Source organism: Kogia breviceps, chromosome 8 (assembly GCF_026419965.1).
Source record: "Kogia breviceps isolate mKogBre1 chromosome 8, mKogBre1 haplotype 1, whole genome shotgun sequence".
NCBI lineage: Eukaryota > Metazoa > Chordata > Mammalia > Artiodactyla > Physeteridae > Kogia > Kogia breviceps.
The window spans coordinates 40608024-40627413 of record NC_081317.1 but is presented as its reverse complement, the minus strand read 5'-3'; the positions used below and the strand labels follow the sequence as shown (position 1 = coordinate 40627413).

Here is a 19390-nt window from a genome sequence, read left to right as displayed (position 1 = left end):
CCTTTCCCCCTTCACCTCACACCTATCAAACAGAATGCTGGCATCTGGACCTTCATCATTCAAGCAGAAAGATTATAATATATAGTGTCTCCAAGGAGAATCTAACCAGGCTAAAATAAAAGAACTTAGAAATAAAGATCTAAGAGTTTTCCCCAGTTAGTCACCCTAAAGCAGCAGTTCCTAAAGTGAATGGAGGCCTCTATCTGCCCTGGCAAGCATCTGGCAATGTCTAAGGACATTTCTGGTTGTCACAACAGGGCTTAAATTAAGTACCACTGGTGGGTAGAGACCAAAGATGCTGAACATCCTACAATGCACAGGACAGCCCCAACAACAAAGAATTTTCCAATTCAAACTGTAATCAATAGCAAGATTGAGAAACTGCTGTACTTCTCAAAGTGCTGTCCCCAGATGAGCAACATTCACCATTCTCAGGTTAACTTGGTAGAAATGCAAATTCTCAGGCCCCAACCAAATCAGAAACTCCGAGTATGGGGCCCAGTAATCTATGGCTTAACAAGCTTCCCAGGTGACTCTGATGGACACTACTAAGAACCATTGCCTGCTCTAGGTCTAATAAATTTCCCCCAGATTTGTAGGCAATAAAGGAATACATTAAGTGACATTAAAAGGATACAGCTACTAAAATCAACAAAAAATGTGTCCTTAACAAATAAATTGCTACAGGGAAAAAGCAGAGGAGAACCTATAGATGAAAAGATACTTTTAAGTACACAAGAGACACTCAACCAAGGTAAGATCATAAACTGGGTCATAAAAACAAACCTTGGAAATTTTAAATAATTGAACCATATAAGTATATTCCTTGACAATAATGGAATTACACTAGAAATCAATAAAAGAAAGATATCTGGAAAACTCCCAAACTAAACAAAGTACTTCTAAATAACTCATGGGTCAAAAAGAAAGTCTTGAGGAGCAGTTAGAAAATATTTTCAACTGAACAAAAATGAAGTTACAATATGTCAGAATTTCTGAGATGCAGCTAAAGCAATGCCTAGGAAAATTTATAGTATTAAAGGCTTAAATTTAAGAAAGATCACAAATCAGTAATCTAAGTTTCAACCTTCATAAACTAGACAAAAAGCAAATGAAACCCAACAAAAAATAAAAATAAGAGCAGAGATCAAAATAAAAACAGAAGGGCTTCCCTCGTGGCACAGTGGTTGAGAGTCCGCCTGCTGATGCAGGGGACGCAGGCTCGTGCCCCGGTCCTGGAAGATCCCACATGCCGCAGAGCGGCTAGGCCCGTGAGCCATGGCTCTTGAGCCTGAGCATCTGGAGCCTGTGCTCCACAACGGGAGAGGCCACAACAGTGAGAGGCCTGCATACCACCACCACCACCACAACAACAAAAAAAGCAATAAATACATAAATTTTAAAAAACAGAAAGAGAAAAATCTTTTAAAATATTAGTAAAATTGATTAATCTCTAGATAGAATGGCCAAGAAAAAAACAGAGAAAACATAGAATAGCAATATCAGGAACAACAGAAGGAAATGACTACAGACCTCACAGATTTTATGAATAGAAGAAGGGAAAACTACATGCAAGTATTTGACAACTTGGATGAAATGAACCAATTTCTTGAAAGATTCAAGCTGCCAGAACTTATTCACTCTCTTCTGAAAACAGAAGAGGAAACACTTCTCAATTTACTTTGTGAGGCCAATATTACCCTGATACCAAAACCAGAAAACTAGGGACCAATATCCCTCATGGACACAGATGCAGAAATCCTCTGTAAGATACTAGCAAGCAAATCCAGCAATATAGAACAAGAGTAATTCTTCATTACCAAGTTAGGTTTATCCTAGAAATGTGAGCCTAAGTAAGTCAACATTTGAAAAATCAATAATTCACCACACTGACACAAAAGAAAAAGAAAATTCACACCGTCTTATCAATAGATAGTAAAAAAGCATTTGAAACCATTCATTCATAACAAAAGTCCCAGGGAATCAGGAATAAAAGGGAACTACACAGATCTGATAAAGCACATCTACAAAATACCTACAATTTGGTGTAATAACGGTGAACAACTGAATGCTATCCCTTTAAGATCAGTAACAAAACAAGGATGTCTGCTCTCTATTCACTCTATTCAACAGCAGATTAAAAATATCAGCCAGGGCTTCCCTGGTGGCACAGTGGTTGAGAGTCCACCTGCCGATACAGGGCACACAGGTTCGTGTCCTGGAGCGGCTGGGCCCGTGAGCCATGACCGCTGGGCCTGCGTGTCCAGAGCCTGTGCTCCACGGCAGGAGAGGCCGCAGCAGTGAGAGGCCCGCGTACCACAAAAAAAAAAAAAAAAAAATCAGCCAATGCAACAAGGCAGGAAAAAGAAATAAAAGCATACTTGCCAGAAAAGGAAAAATAGGAAACTTATCAGTCCCTTGCAATGTGTGAGATTTGGATCCCACTTGAAAAAAAAATCTTTTGCAAGAGAATGAGAAGACAAGCCAGACTGGGAGAAAATATTTGGAAATGACACATCTGACAAAGGACCATTACCCAAAGTATACAAAGAACTCTTAAAGCTCAACAAGAAACTGAACCCAAGTAAAAAATGAGCAAAAAATTTTAACAGACATCTCATCAAAGAAGATACACAGATGGCAATAAGCATATCTGTAAAGATGCTCTGCATCATAGGCCATTAGGGGAACTGCCAATTAAAATAAGGTGACTGCACTATACAACTACTAGGATGGCCAAACCAAAACAGATAACACTACCAAATTGCAACGATATGGAACAATAGGAACTCTCATTCACTGTTGATGGGAATACAAAATGGTATAGCCACTTTGGAAGACAGTTTAGCAATTTCTTACAAAACCAAACATACTCTTACCATTTGATCCAGCAATCACCCTCTCCTTGGTATTTACCCAAAGGAACTGAGAACTTATGTCCAGACAAGACCTGCACACAGATGTATATAGCAGCTTTATTCATTAATGTTAAAACTTGGAAGCAACCAAGAAATTCTTCTATAGGAGAATGGATAAATAAATCTTGGTACATCCAGACAATGGGATATTATTCAGCAATAAAAAGAAATGACCCATCAAACCATGAAAAGAACCATAGAGGAACCTTAAATGCATACTACTAAGTCAAATAAGCCAATCTAAAAGGTTACATACTGTATAATTCCAACTAAACGACATTCTGGAAAGAACAAAACTATGGAGACAGTAAATGGATCAGTGGTTGCTACGAGTCAGGGTAGAGGTAGAGCACATACACTATACATTTGTCAAAACACCAAGAGGGACTCTTAAACTATGAACTTTGAGTGATAATGATGTGTCAATAGAGGTCCATCAATTGTAACAAATGTACCACTCTGGGGCAGGATGTCGATGGTGGGGGAGGTTAAAGTAGGGGGAGCAGGGAACTCTATACTTTCTGCTCAATTTGCTATAAATCTAAAACTGCTCGAAAAAGTAAAGACTATTTTTTTAAAAGTTAAAACTACATAATAATAAATCCCTGCTAACATTATACTTAAAACATCATTTTGAAACAATGGGGAAATTCTGGACTGGTGAAATTAAGACATTATTAATTGGTAAAGCAGGATAATATATTGCATTTTTTAAAGGGATCCTTAGCTTTTAGAGATACATGCTGAAATATTAAAGGATGAACTGATATAAGGCATGAGAGATGCATCAAAATAATGGGGTATGGAGAGGGGCCTTAAGAGAAAGTACACCTGAAACAAGACTGGCTCCAAAATTAATTGTCAAAGCTGGGTGAAGGATTCATGGTGGGGCTAACTTATTATCTCTACTTCTGTATATTTGAAATTATCCATGATTTAAAAATTAAGAAAAAAATTATAAAGGGACAAGAGTAACTGGCAAACTAAAATTTTATATCCAGTGCAAAATCCCTCAAAATGAAATCAAAATAGACATTTTCAGACGCACAAAAACAGAGAACTTGTTACCCAGCATATACAGACTACAGGAAATGTTCCTCAGACAGAAGAAAATTATCCTCTCCTAGATGAAGGAATAAAAAAATGGAAAGAATAAATTGAAATAAAAACCAATTTTATAAAACATTAGTAACAATGTCTTGTGTTGGACGGAAGAAAAGAAGGGAGGAAAGAACGAAGGAAGATCAAGTGTAGTCCACAGGCAGGTAAACAGTGTTCAACTGTTCTAAGGTTCTTGAATTAACTGGAAAATACAAGTACTTACTGATTTAGACATTTTATAAGATGCATATAGTAATCTCTAGGATAACTACTAAAAGAATAGTTTAAGCAGCATGCATCTACCAACCTAATAAAAGGGGCAACTGGGAAAAAGGGGGAGAACAATTGGAATAATACAAAACAATCCAAAAGAAAGAGAAAAAAGCAACATAGAAGAGACAGGAAAAGCAGAAATCAAATAGTATAATGGTAAATGTAAACCAAATGTATCCGTGATTACATAACAGACTATGTGTTAAAAAGATAAAATTGCCAGACTGGATTAAAAAACCCAACTTCATGCTGCTTAAAAAAGATATACACATAAACTACTAAGGAAAAGAAAGATTGAAAATAAAAAGAATGAATAAAGATAGTCCATGCAAAAACTAACCAAATAAAGTTAGTGAGGCTACTCTAATTGACAAAGCAAACTTTTTTCTTAAACTGAAGTGTAGTTTATCTACAGAGTTAATTACTGCTGTACAACAAAGTGACTCAGTTATACATATATATACATTCTTTTCCATTATGGTTTATCACATGATATTGAATATAGTTCCCTGGAAAAAGCAAACTTTAATACAAAAGCAACTAGGACATTTCAACATTATAAAGTGTTCAACTTACAAGAAGATAAAACTTTAAGTGTATATGTACATAATACAGCTTCAGAATACATAAAGCAAAAATTAAACTGAACTACAGAGAAAAACAGACTAATCCAGAACTACAGTAAGATATTTTAGCACATTTACCTCAGTAAATGATAGAATAAAATAGGGGAAAAAAAAAAAAAGATATAAAAGCTTTGAACAACAAAATGAACTGATGACCCAACTGGCATGTATAGAACACTGTACCCAACAACTACAGAGTAAGTATTCTTTTTTTTTTTTTTGTGGTACGCGGGCCTCTCACTGTTGTGGCCTCTCCCATTGCGGAGCGCAGGCTCCGGACGCGCAGGCTCAGCGGCCATGGCTCACGGGCCCAGCCGCTCTGCGGCATGTGGGATCTTCCCGGACCGGGGCACGAACCCGTGTCCCCTGCATCGGCAGGCGGATTCTCAACCACTGCGCCACCAGGGAAGCCCAGAGTAAGTATTCTTTTTAAATACATTTACAAAGTTATATACTGGGCCATAAAGCAAGTTGACATATTTCAAAAATTTTAAATCATATGGAGTATGTACTCTAACTACATGCAAATTAAACAGTACTTTGCAATTAAACAATACCAAAAAAAGAATCAATAAAATATTAGTTCAACTGGAAAAGATTTCCTAAACAGGACACAAAAAGATTTAGCCATAGAAAAGGCACAATAAATTAAACTATCATTAATAGAGTAAAAAGATAAGCAACAGAGAAAAAATATCTACAATACCAAAAACCAACAGAAAGCTTGAATCCAGATTTTATACATAAAGCATGAAAATCAGCAAGACACAATCCAACTGAAAACTAGTCAATAGACTGAAATAGGAACTTCACAAAAATGAAATCTAAATGGCCAATAATACAAAGGAAGGGGACTCATCCTAATTAACAACATCAGGTAACTTCAAAACCAGTGACACACCCACCAAACAGTCCAGTATAAAGATTGTTACAGGGACTTCCCTGGTGGTCCAGTGGTTAAAAATCCACCTTCCAATGCAGGGGACACGGGTTCGATCCCTGGTGGGGGAACTAAGATCCCACATGCCACAGGGCAACTAAGCCCGCGCGCCACAACTACAGAGCCCACACGCTCTGGAGCCTGTTGGCCACAACTAGAGAAGCCCAGGTGCCGCAACAAAAGATCCCATGTGCTGCAACGAAGACCCAATGCAGCCAAAATAAATAAATAAATAAATAAACAAAGTGGTTGTACTATTAAAAAAGACTGTTACAGACCGTTGCAGAGGATTTGGAGCAACTGGAATCCACATATATTGCAAACAGAAGTATAAATTCACATATTTCAGAAAAACATTTCACAGTAGAAGCTGAATGTACACTTATTGTATGACTCAACAACTCCACTTCTGGAATTTTATCTAAAGAATTATGTGTTCACAGGTACACCAAAAGACACGTTCAAGGAAGTTCAAACTTTATCACCCCAAAACTTAAAACAACACAAACTCTCAACTGTAGAACAAATTGTGATATATTCAATAGACTGTTACACACGATGACAACACATGAACTACAGCCACACGTCATCATGGATCAATGTAGAGCAAAAGCAGCCAATCACAAATGACAATAAACTACATTATTTCATTAACACAAGTTATCACTAACGTAAGTTAAAAGAGAGGAAATGGGCAAAAACCATAGTGTCAAAAGTGAGAAAAGTTGTAGTTAAGAGGAGGTGGTGACTGTAAGGGATCACAAGTGACATCTGGGAAGTTGATAATATTCTGCTTCTAACTTCTGTGCTAATAAATGAAGCTGTACATTTATGTGTGCATTCTTCTGTACTATACTTAAATTAAAATAGGTTTAAGAGTTGATTGTGAATGCCCTACACATAAGAAACAGCAGGTAGTCGAAACATAAATGACCAACTTTCCTGAGCATCCAATTTCAAGTGACTTAACTAGCCAGAAAGCTATCATATACCTTGTCTTGGGTAGGTCATCAGAAACAAATTGGGATGAATATACCCTAGTTTTCAGAGTCACAGAGGTAGAAAACAAACTTATGGCTTCCAGGGGGTAAAGGGGGAGGGATAAATTGAGACATTGGGATTGACATATACACATTACTATACATAAAATAGATAGCCAATAAGAACCTACTGTATAGCACAGGTAACTCTACTCAATACTCTGTAATGACCTATAAGGGAAAAGAATCTAAAAAAGAGTGGATATGCATATATGTATAACTGATTCACTTTGCTGTACACCTGAAACACAACATTGGAAATCAACTATACTCCAATAAAAATTTTAAAATAAATAAATAAAATTTGTCTTGGGGGAAAAAAAAGATACCTTAGTTTTAGGTAGCAGACCAGAGTGGCTATAAGACATGTAAATCACAGCAGGGATGATCACCCAAGAATAAGAGATGGTCATCCATGAACATCATTATCTAGCATCAAATGCTTATAGAACAGTTGTGAATAGTTTAATTGAGCCCTTAGTAGTATCTAAGGGCTGGAATCCTACTAGCCATGAGTTGTCAGTGTTAGGAAGGATAGGTGGGCTTTCTGGACAGACTAGGGGCTTCTCTATGGTATCCTAGATGCAAAAGAGTAAGATCCTATGGCACACAATTCAAAAAGCATTTACATTCATTGCTAATTTAGCAGCTACACTGTGCCTGGAACCACACTCCCACATCATCTCATTCAATCCTTGCAACAAAATCTCAAGAAACCAAAGTCCTTAAAAAGACCCATAAGAAATAACTTCCTCCTACAGAATTACAGCATTGTTGAAAATTAACATCACTGATACTAGGATCCTCTAGCCTCATGGAACTCTTGGTTCTGAGGGGCACCTAAGGCAATTCAAAAGTATGAGTTTATAGCACTTCATGGTGAAAGTTGGAAAGCATTATGACAGAGATAGGGTACAGCTAGCTATACTTCTAGAACTATACAAAGGGAAACTGTATAATCTGACTACCTATTATAATCTAATTCTTATACAAATAAATTTTACATTTCAAACAACCGATGTCAAACAATTTAGATATTAGAACTACTCCCAAATAGACTAATGTAATATTCATTTACTCTGAGTAAATAACCCAAAGCTTGGGACAAACTTACAAAACCCAAGGATTATGACGCTCAGCTGCCTGCCACTCCACTGGAAACAAAAAATAAATCTTAGTTTTTAACTGTACCATATCAAAGAGATAAACTTTCCCAAATAAGCTGCATTTTATAAAATTTTAATCCAAATATGATCAATTTAAACAATGTTATGTGTTTGTAGAAGAGCCAAAAATCCTGCACATACTTCATATATCCTTAAACTTCTATTCTGCAAACTAAAAAAAGACAGAGGAAATAGTTTACAGTGGCTTCAAATTTTCCAAAATTTGATCTCTAACATTTGAACTTTACTTCTATGTCTGTTTTACCTACTACACTTTTATTGAACACTACAACAAAAAAATCAGAAACTAAGTAATATTGACTTAGGGAAAAAAAAAATTGCAATCTTAAAAATTCTCAATGCAGCTTTAGACAAGGGCAGTCCACAAACACTATTCCTCTGCAGAAACATAAAACTTACTGCAACAAATGCCTGAGTCTGAGTAACCTTAAAGTACCCTCATTAAAAAACATTGCACAGGGGCTTCCCTGGTGGCGCAGTGGTTAAGAATCCACCTGCCAATGCAGGGGACACGTATTTGAGCCCTGGTCAGGGAAGACCCTAGATGCCACGGAGCAATGAAGCCTGTGTGCCACAACTACTCAGTCTGTGCTCTAGAGCCTGTGAGCCACAACAGCTGAAGCCCACGTGCCTAGAGCCCATGCTCCGCAACAAGAGAAGCCACCGCAATGAGAAGCCCGCGCACTGCAATGAAGAGTAGCCCTCGCTCACCACAACTAAAGAAAGGCCCGCACACAGCAACAAAGACCCAACGCAGCCAAAAATAAATTTTAAAAATATATGTTAAAAAAAAAACCATTAAATAAATCTTATACGAAGATGCTGGGCATAAGATAAACTAGAGACATAAGCAGCTATATGAGAAAAGGGCACCTTCTTATAAATATAAAACTGAACACTCAGTCAAAAATGTTATAGTACATTATCAATAAAAATGTAATTTCTAGGAGTTTCTATGACCTAAATCTAACATCCACAAACTAAATGTTTCACTTACACATGCTCGCATTCTTCCTTCTACTACAAAAAAATTAAGACTCAATTCACTGGCAAACAAAAGAGTACAGGAAGAAAGAAACCAATACAAGTATATAAACTCTGAGCCAGGTACTTTTACATATTATCTCATGAAATCCTTCAAACAATCTAGTGAAGCAGATATTATATCACATGTTAGAAATGTGGCCTGTGAGGTTCAGAGGTGTAAAGCTCCTGGCCCAAAGTCAGATCTCTCAAATTCCAAGGTTCATGCTCTCTCCAAAATGCAGACCACATTTCAATATTAATAATGACAACACCCTTTCCCCACTTCTCGAAATATTAATAAACATATAAACACAAATAATCATAAACAGTGGAATGAGTTAGCTCGACACATGCCAATATGGAAAGACTGCAAAGATACAAATAAAAAGAGTAAGGTAAAAGTGTGGGTAATAATCCATCTGCTTAACAGGAATAAACAGAAAATTATATATGGGTAAATAGAGTAACACTTTTCCGGACAGAATCAGATACATAGATATACACTTAGAGTAACTTTTTTTGAACGGGTCGGGTCCCCTTATTTCATACTTTTCTACATCTTTTGAACTTCCTAAAGTAACAGTATGCATAATGTATTTCATTTTCTTTGCAGTCTGTATTTTAAAAACGAATAAAACCATATCCTTTATAAAAACTGGAGAGAGCTTTAAAGGCTATAAAAAATTTATCAAAAAACATTTTACTAGTCTAGAAACCTGTATAGAAGCTGCTTAATCAATAAACCAAGCAGTCTGTGTTGTTATATCTACAGGACATCAAACTAACTCAGAATGGCATAAATTTACCTGGAACAAACCAGAGTTCAGATCTTCTTGTAATGAAAGCATTTGCAAAATAGAGGCACATATATATACATTTTATTTATGCCTATAATAAATGGAATTTGTTCCGTATGTTAACTCAGTAATATTTGCATCAAACAGATTTGGAGATCGCAACTTTAGTCTCTTAAAAAATTCCCAATCCTAATTTTAATGGGATTTTCTTTTTAAGCTGCTCAGATACAAAAACAACTAAAATAATGCCTTCAGACATTTGATTAAACTAAGAATAAACGTCACATTTTTTTAAGTAAATCACATTGTTAAAATAGTCCCAACTAAGTACAAAATACTGCAAATAAATCTTTAAAACACTATTTGTTCATTCACTCAATAAATATGTGCATCCCTCAATGTGTGCCAAGTGCAATACTAGGCAGGTACAATGGGATTAAGAGGTAAGCAAAACACCCCTACCTTTGTAAATTCTTACAGTATGGGGTGGGGAGGAAAAAGTCCATATAATCACAAAATGGTATCAAGAGATTATAGTCATTGATCTAATTCAGATTGGTGAGTCCAATCAACCTTTAATGAACTGACATTTAAATAAACCCAAAGGCTGAAAAGCCAACCAGAGGAAAGTCAAGGCAGCTTGGAGCAGTGGTTAGGTGTGGGCTCCGAAGTTAGTCACTGGATTTCAATCTAGGCTCCACTATTTAACAAGTGTATAAATTTAATCACATTACTAATCTGAGTTTTGGTTTCTTCACTTTAAAAAAGAGGTAACAACAGTACTTTCATCATAAAGTTGTGAAACTTAAAAATAATAATAATGCAGTATGCCTTGATAAGCCTGGAATAAGTACTGTTATGTTACTGTCATTAGCAGCATTGGCAAAAGCTCAAAAAGGGAAAAAGCTAGTGATAGTTGGAGGGAAAGACTTAAAAATGGCTGAAATGCAGTGAATAAAGGGGGAGAGGTAAGTAGGGAACAAAGCATGAAGACTTTATTAGCTATGCTATCTAATTCGGAAGTCTCTAACCAAATGTGGTTATTGAGCACTTGAAATGTGGCTAGTCCAAATTGAGATGTGTTGTGTGTGTAAACACACACCAGATCTTGAATACCTAGTATGAAAAAAAGTAAAATATCTCTATTTTTAAAATATCAATTACATGTTGAAATGATACTTAAGATATATTAGGTTAAATAAAACATTTAACATTACAATACCCAAATGACAGAAACAACCCAGTGACACTTGACAGCTGAATGGATACACAAAGTGGGTATATACATACAATGGTATACACATGCAATGGAGCATCATTCAACCTTGAAGAGGAAGGATATTCTGTCACATGCTACGACATGGGTGAAACTTGAGAACACTACACTAAGTGAAATAAGTCAGTCACAAAAGGACAAATACTATGATTCCACTCTTATGAGAAATCTATAGTAGTCAATTTCATAGAGACCAAAGTAGAATGGTTGTTGCCAGAGGCTGGCAGGAGGAGATAATGGGGAACTATTGTTTACCAGGTACAGGTTTTCAGTTTTTCAAGATGAACAGAGTTCTGGAGATGGATGGTGGTGATGGCTGCACAAGAATATGAATGTACTTAATGTCACTGAACTGTACACTAAAAAATGGTTAAGATGGTAAATTTTATGTTCTAAATATTCTAATAAAAATTTTATTTTTGAAGTGGCTGAGAAAACTTAAATTACATATGTAGCTTGCATTTTATCTCTATTGGTCACACTGTTAAACTTAAGTCATGGCAAAATTTTCCCATGAAAAGGGTTTTGAGGAAGTGTGACAAGATCGAGATCCAGTAAGCCCTAATGCCCTAAAGGCAGGGGTCAGCAAACTTTCTGTAGAAGGACAGACAGTAAATGTTTTCAGCTCTATGGGCCACATGGTCTGTCCTGAAAGCATAAGTAATAGAGATGTGCATGGGCATGGTGGATTTGGCCCACTCTGTTTGCTGACACCTGCCTTAAGACACCCACTGTAAGCAATGGCTCCCTACCGGCTCAGACTGCTGAATTTTCAGGAATTTAGTAAGCCAGTTTAGTGTCAGTAGCCTAAAATCTTCCATGGTGAGAGGTATTTACAAATGGAAATCAGCAAATACAGTAAATCAGTGCTGTTTTTTTCCCAGTGAACTAGTTGATGAACATTTACCAGCACACCCTACTTTATGTAAAGAATTAACTTCTCTCCTATGCATTTAAAAGTATATTAGTTGGAAAACTGACAGTCATTCAAATCCCTGCTGTGCTCTGTGGTTCAGATGAAGATCCTCAGTTAAGAAAGGCTATTCTAGAAGAATTGTTCCAGTAACCAGAAGCGAGAGTGAACACCCTGTGGCAGTCAAGAGTGGTGAGCTAAGGGGAGAGCAGTTTAAAACGAAGCCGTGAGAGGAGGGCTAGAACCTAATGAGATTAGGTACACACTCAGCCATCCAAATCCACATATGCAGAGGGCGACTGTGGAACTTGGAGCATTTGTGGATTTTGGTATCCACAGTGGGTCCTGGAACCAATCCCCGGCAGATAGAGAGGGACAACTGTACTGCGCTCAGTAAAGACTGAACAACTGGTAGTAATTATTAATTACACATTATCATGCATATGACATATTCATTTGTAAACAAATATTTACTGAACCCATACTATGTGCTAAACTCTAGTAACACAATAGTGAACAATCACAGATCCTCTCTAGCAAAAAAATAAGCATTAATCAAATAATCACATAAATATAGACTTTAAACTGTAATAAATAATGACCAAAAACAGGGTGCTGTGAGAAAGTACAATGGGGAATCCCAACCAACTCTGGAAAATCAGCGATACTTCTTTGAGAAAGTGACCTTTGCACTGAGAATGGGCAAAGAGTGGGTGGCGTTCCAGGTAGCAAGAACAAACTGCACAAAACTCCTGAGGCAGGAAAAAAAAATGTGATTAACAGATCAAGGAACTAAGAAGTCAATAAAGCAAGAGCCAAGGAGGAAAGACGGTGTCAGAATGGAGACACAGGATGGAATCTTATCACACAGGGCCTCATGGCCACATTATGTAAGTCCAAGATCAATGGGGAGCTGTTAGTTTTATGTAGAGAATAAAATGATCTGATTAATATTTTTCAGAGATTGCTCTAGCAATTAATGGGGGAGGCTGACCAGTAGGCTACCATAGTTTCTAGGCAAGAAATAATGGTAACTTACTGAAGTCAATCCTCAATCTTTTTTTTAAAATTTATTAATTTATGTATTTATTTTTGGCTGCCTTGGTCTTCACTGCTGTGCATAGGCTTTCTCTAGTTGCAGCGAGCAGGGGCTACTCTTCACTGCGGTGCACAGGCTTCTCATTGTGGTGGCTCCTCCTGTTGTGGAGCACAGCTCTAGGCGCGTGGGCTTCAGTAGTTGTGGCACACGGGCTTAGTTGCTCCATGGAATGTGGGACCTTCCCGGACCAGGGCTCGAACCTGCATCCCCTACATAGGTAGGCGGACTCCCAACAACCACTGAGCCATCAGGGAAGCCCAATCCTCAATCTTAAAAGTACCAACGTAATCTATTAAATACGCCATTGCAGCAATTTTTAGCCTCAGGACACAACTCTTACAAATTTGAAACCCCAGAGTTTTTGTTTATGTAGGTTATATCTATTGATATACTAGAAATTAAAACTGAGAAATCTTTGAAAAATTCATTCAAGATAACAAACTCATTACATTAAATACCTTTTTTATGAAAAATAACTATTTTCCTAGTTTGAAAAATAGCACTGTTTTAAATTTTTGCAAATCACTTTAGTCTCATAATTGAAGACAATTGGATTTTCACATTTCACATCTAAAAGATTCTGAAAAAGTACGCTGCTTGTTTGTGAGAAAATTAGCGTGAAAAACACAAATAACCTCTCAGAACTATCATGAAACTAGTTTTGATCTTATGATACTCCTAGAAGGGCCCTGGGGACCACCCAGACCATATTAAGAACTGCTGCTTGAGCAACAGAAAGCCAAGCAATCACAGTAAGGTACTTCACAGCAATTAGGAAGGTTACAATCAAAGACAGACCAATAACAAGTGTTACACAACGGAAAGTGATTGCAATCCTCATGCACTGCTAGTGGGAATAAAAATTGGTACAGCCACTTTGGAAAATAGTTTGGCAGTCCCTCAAAAAGGTAAACAAAGAGCTACCACATGACCCAGTAATTCAACTCACAGGCATATGCTCAAGAAATATGAAAACATATGGCCACAAAAAACTTGTATAAGTATTCACATAGGCATTATTCATAATGGTCAAGAAGTAGAAACAACCCAAATGTCCCTCATCTAATGGAAAAATAAAATGTAACATATATATCCATACATGGGAATATTATTCAGCAATAAAAAAGAAGTACTGATACATCCTACAACATGGATAAATGTTGAAAACATTATGCAAAGAAACAAGCCACAAGTTTTCAAAATCTTGTGTGTATTTTACCCCTACAGCACATTTCAAATCAGTCTAGCCACATTTTAAGTGTTCAACAGTCAGATGTGGTTGGCAGTACCACTGTGGACAACAGTTCTAGATCTACCCTATAAAGTATAATTTTAAATGATGTTTGTGATGATGACACTGACGCAATGTAATTTCCCTTATCAAGGCAAGGTTCACTTCTATTCAATACATAATATTTACGTTATGTCTAAGTATGTTAGTATTTTTCTAAAAGATTCAAGTGACAAAGATATTTTCTAAAACTAGAATATACACTGCCTGAATAGTTCAGGTGACTGCATTTCAAAATCTTACACTATAATCTAGAGAGTCACAAAATCCCAGAACAATCTAGTTAGGAGCTAGTATACAGAACTGCCCTTCCACTCTCTGCACTAATTTTAACCACTCACACACAGACAACATTCCTCTGGACCTCATCTTGTTTGTTGACACTTAGAAATCCTCAAACTGTTTCCAACAGAAAATAATGAATAATTAATAGAAAACATAATCTCATACACAGGGACTTTTTGTCATTACACATTTAAAAAAATCTATCTGCCTATATTATGAAAACCCTTATTAATGAAACCACCTTGGAACATACATAGTGAAGTTTATATTCTAACTACCTTTAGTTAGAAATTTAAACATTACTCAACTGATTCTGAGTATGCAATGAAACATAAATTTCACTTTAATTTTTAAAAAGTATAAGCTTTATCATCAATCAAACAAGTTAAAAATGTTAAATACAAACTGTATTAAAGTATCTTGTTTCTGCCTGTGATACACAAACAGAAATTGAGGGAAAAATAAGAAAATTAATAACCACCTTTCAACTTTTTTTATACCTAAGAGATTTAATATAATTTCATCAATTATTATAACATGTTCATATAAATACTATTTCAGCATAATGTATTGAGAATTTGTATTATATAGAAAGTGAAATATTTTAAATTGCAGAAAATGGGATTTGCCTGATAGAAAGCCTAAGCTTTCAATATTATCCTTTTGTAGATCTTTTGCTTACCCTCTTTACCTCTAAGATTAGATAAGAATTTTCTGGACCAAATACTTCCCAATTTTTTACTAAACATTTTTAGTGACATCTCAATGTCATTAAGTTTATTTTAATGACAAATTTTAATCTGTAGCAAATCTGTGAAACCCTGAGAAAAAATTTAAAATTATAAAATGACAGATCTTTTTTTGTGCTTCAAGTAGAATTTTACAAACCATGTGAAAACTACTTTTCTTATTCTTGTACATTTTTCTGTATGTTCTTCCCCTAACAGAGCCCATAGGTAGTTCAATTTGTCTTCTGGTTCTTGATGCAGTGATGAGCTTCAATTTTTATCATGTTTTCTGCTTCAACAGAAAGTATTCGTCAAAACAAAAATTCAACTGCCATGAGAAAAAGTTGCTACAGAGAGACTAATTTTATCTAGTAAAATTTTACTTTGGTTACAGAGGAGTAAAACTAAAACTTCCACGGAATTTGAAATTCTAGTTTCACCATCACAAAAAGTTAAAAAATCCTCACAGATAAAAGCATAATAAACTGAACTAAATGAATTCTTCCATTTACAAAATATTGACTTTATTTCTAATCTTTTACAGTAAAATGCTGAAAGCAGCCAAGATGGTGAAGACCTGAACCAGGAATCCTAGATAGAACTATGGGCTTCAAAAGTTAATATGGCTACACACCCACTAAAAAAAGACTGATACTATCAAATGTTAGCAGGAATGTGGAGCAACGGGAATTCCCACGCACTGTCAGTGTGACTGTAAAATGGTACTAGCACTTTTTAAAAACAGTTCCTTATGAAACTAAACCTACAGCTACGCTATGACCCCGTCATTCCACTTCTAAGCACTTCTAACAGGAGGGATAAACGCATTTGTCCAACAATATAGATTTGTATAAGAGTACTCATAGCAACTAACTGGAAAGAGCCCAGGTGACACTCAACAGGAAAATGGATAGATTATGGTGGTATATTCATACAATGGAAGACAACACAGCAATGAAAAGGAAAAGAACTACTGAGGATACACGAGTCTTAAAAACACTAAACTGAATGAAAAAGCCTTTCCCAAGAGTACATACCATATAATCCCACTTATGTGAAATTCTAGAATAAGCAAAACGAGTCCATGGAGGAAAAAAATCAAAACACTGGTTGACAGGGAGGAGTGACAGAACTGACTGGAAAAGTGCAAGAGGGAACTTTCTAGTTAATTACTAAGTTCTACAACCCCATTAGGCTTCGGATTAAACAGGTGTATGTACTTGTGTAAACTCATGGAATGGCAACCATGCGCATTTCACTGCAAGTCAAACTTACGTAAAAAAAATTTTAAGTTAAAAATTGAACTCAGGTTAATGATATGCACATTGCTGAAGCGCTTTTTAAGGGTAACATGTACTTAATACTTGCAACTTACTCTGACATGCACCCCAAAAAATAAAATTGACTGATAAATTATTAATTGTGCGATACAGCAAATAAAGCAAAACGCTAATTGTAGGTGATGGACACATGGGTGTTCACTGCACAATTATTTCAATTTTCCTGTATGCCTCAAAATATTAAAATGTTAAGGAAAATTTTTATAGGAGAATTGAGAGACCAAAGAAGTGATTCAATAGGTGGTCATAGTTTCTCACTACACACCACCTTTCGGAATTACATTAAAAAGTACCCCAATCATTTATTATTCCTAGGGAAATCTGTAGGTACATTTCAGCAATTTTTGCTTCTTCATAAACTGTTCACATTGCCTGAAATCAATTCAATAATTAGGGCAATATCCTGGCACATATATTCAACAACAAACTAAAACGATTTGTTAAATTCCTCAAGATTATTAACTACAAAATTTGTATTCCTGAACAGATTTTAAGCCGTAAGTTACTTTTTATTTTTCTCCAGTAACTCCAATTTCGTTCTCTTTTATCCGATTGCAAGCGCTAGTATCTGAAGAACATAGCTATCCCTCTAAAATGAAACAAAATCCTCCCCAACGATTAGCACCTAAGACATAACAAATATACTTTAAAAAGAAATCCAGCAACTCGTCACTGAAAGTCATCCACCTTCCTCCTTAAGCCTTGTACTATTAAGATGAGGCTGAAAACAATTCCTACATAATAGTTAATTTTTTCTTTAAAGACTGGAAGGTGAGAAAGATTTCAGCAGAACTAAATGTACACGTGATCCTCACCCCCCAAAATCCCCCTTAACCCGCAGGCAGGTAAAACAATGAGCACCTCCTTTTTTTTTCCTTCATGAGACAAAACCACGGACTAGGATAAGGCAAACCCTTGCCCAGCCTCCACCCCGCCTGGAGCCAGGCGGCGGGTCCCTTTCCTTTGTGAAGAGCCGGAGGGAGGCGGCTGGGGGCGGGGAGCTGGGGGAGGCGGCTGGGGGTCTGCGGACGCCCGAACAGGAGGAAGGCGTTGAGGGAAGCGGCGTCGGCACGTCCCGCAAACAGGCCGCGCGGCCCCGACACAAACCTCTGCGGTGTCCCCAGGTGCAAACCCACGAACCTGGGTGTGATCTAATTTGGGAGGAGACCCGGGAGAAAAGCCGAGGGCACCTCCGGGGACGACCCCCTCCTCCCAGGCCCTTGCAAAACCTTCTCCCGCCGCGGGAGGAGATCCTGCCGCCATCCCCACCCCGCCCCGAGCCTCGGGCGGCCCTCACCTGCTGGACGGAGCTATTCTCGGGCACTGCGAACTCCTCCTTCTCCTTCGGGGTCTTCACGGTGACTTTCATGATCTTGGGTTCCGTGGAGGCAGCAGCGGCGGCGGGGGCGCCGGCACCTTCGGAAGCGGCGGCGCTGTCCTGGGAGCTCGGAGGGCCGCCGCTTTCACCATTCTCGGCCATGGCGGCGGCGGTGACTCAGGCGCGCAGGAGGGAGCGGGCGAGCGAGGGGGAGCCAGGGGACGCCAGAGCCGGCTAGCCCGAGCAGCGGAGAATGTGGGGCACGTCACCTCAGTGACAACGGGCGCAAGGCCGCCCTACCGGGCGAGGGGCCGCGGAGCTTGGCGTGGGCTCCGGCGCAGGCCCGGGTCGGGCGCTCAGCAGCCGCCCTATGCTCAGTCGCCACTCGGTCGCAGCGACATCCGCAGCCGCCGCCGCTTCCTCCTCCCCGCCCCTCCCCCCACGTCCCTCCGCCGGCGCCGCGCGGGGCACGCCGGGTAACGTGGCTGGCGACGTCGCCGAGTCATGCCTGGCTGCCGCCGCTTGGAACTCTGGCCGCTTTTCTTTCCCGCTCCATTGCTCAAAGCGTAGGCGCGTTCAGAGAGAAGGACTAAAAACAAAGTGGGGCGGAAGAGGTCAGTTCATTCCTTTTTACTCCTTTACCAAAAAATGAATTTGCGGCTTCTGGGAGGCACCGTAAGGGCGCACGGGGATGACGTCACGGCTAGCGAAATTACTGGAAAGGGGGCTCGACCACTGGTCGCTGCGGCCGGAAATGCGCATGCGCGCTGGCGGGCTAGGTAGTTTCTTCCACCCAGTCATCTCACACCCCGCGGTTACGGTGCGCACCCATTCCGCGCTTGTGTAGGCTTCGTATACCCCACTGGGATGAGGGTCTGAAACAAATGCCCGCGAGGTTTTTGGTGGTTCATTTTTAAATGTGCTTAAGTTTTGCATACTTGAAAAAATTTAAACGCTTGCTCTTACAGTCTGGTGCGCCGGAGGTGAAAGGTTAATGGAGGAAAAAAAATCCTCATCATAACGAAGGGAAAATGGTGTACGCGCCTGTAGGTACCTTGCGCAATTCCGCGGAGTCACTGCTCCACGACCAGAGCTTCCCACCCTCGGGTCAGCCCGGTTTGGTCAGGTGATCAGGCCACCTGTGTTGACAATGGCCTCAGCTCCCCAGCTGACAGCCCTGCGAGCCCACCCCTGAATTCTCTGTGAATACGGTCCCCCAGGATGTTTGGGGC

General features: G+C 38.5%; 1 protein-coding gene across 2 annotated transcripts in view; it reads right to left on the bottom strand.

The window, feature by feature from the left end:
- Positions 1-18914, bottom strand: part of UBQLN1 (ubiquilin 1) — a 43499-nt gene extending 24585 nt beyond the window's left edge. Inside the window, exon 1 of one of the 2 annotated variants that reach the window (XM_059072297.2) lies at positions 18138-18914. In XM_059072297.2, coding sequence (XP_058928280.1) covers positions 18138-18320 — 183 coding nt within the window. In that variant the 5' untranslated portion in view covers positions 18321-18914. The remainder of the gene's footprint in view (positions 1-18137) is intronic. The other variant, XM_059072298.2, reaches the window with a different exon arrangement.
- Positions 18915-19390: the final 476 nt, after the last annotated feature.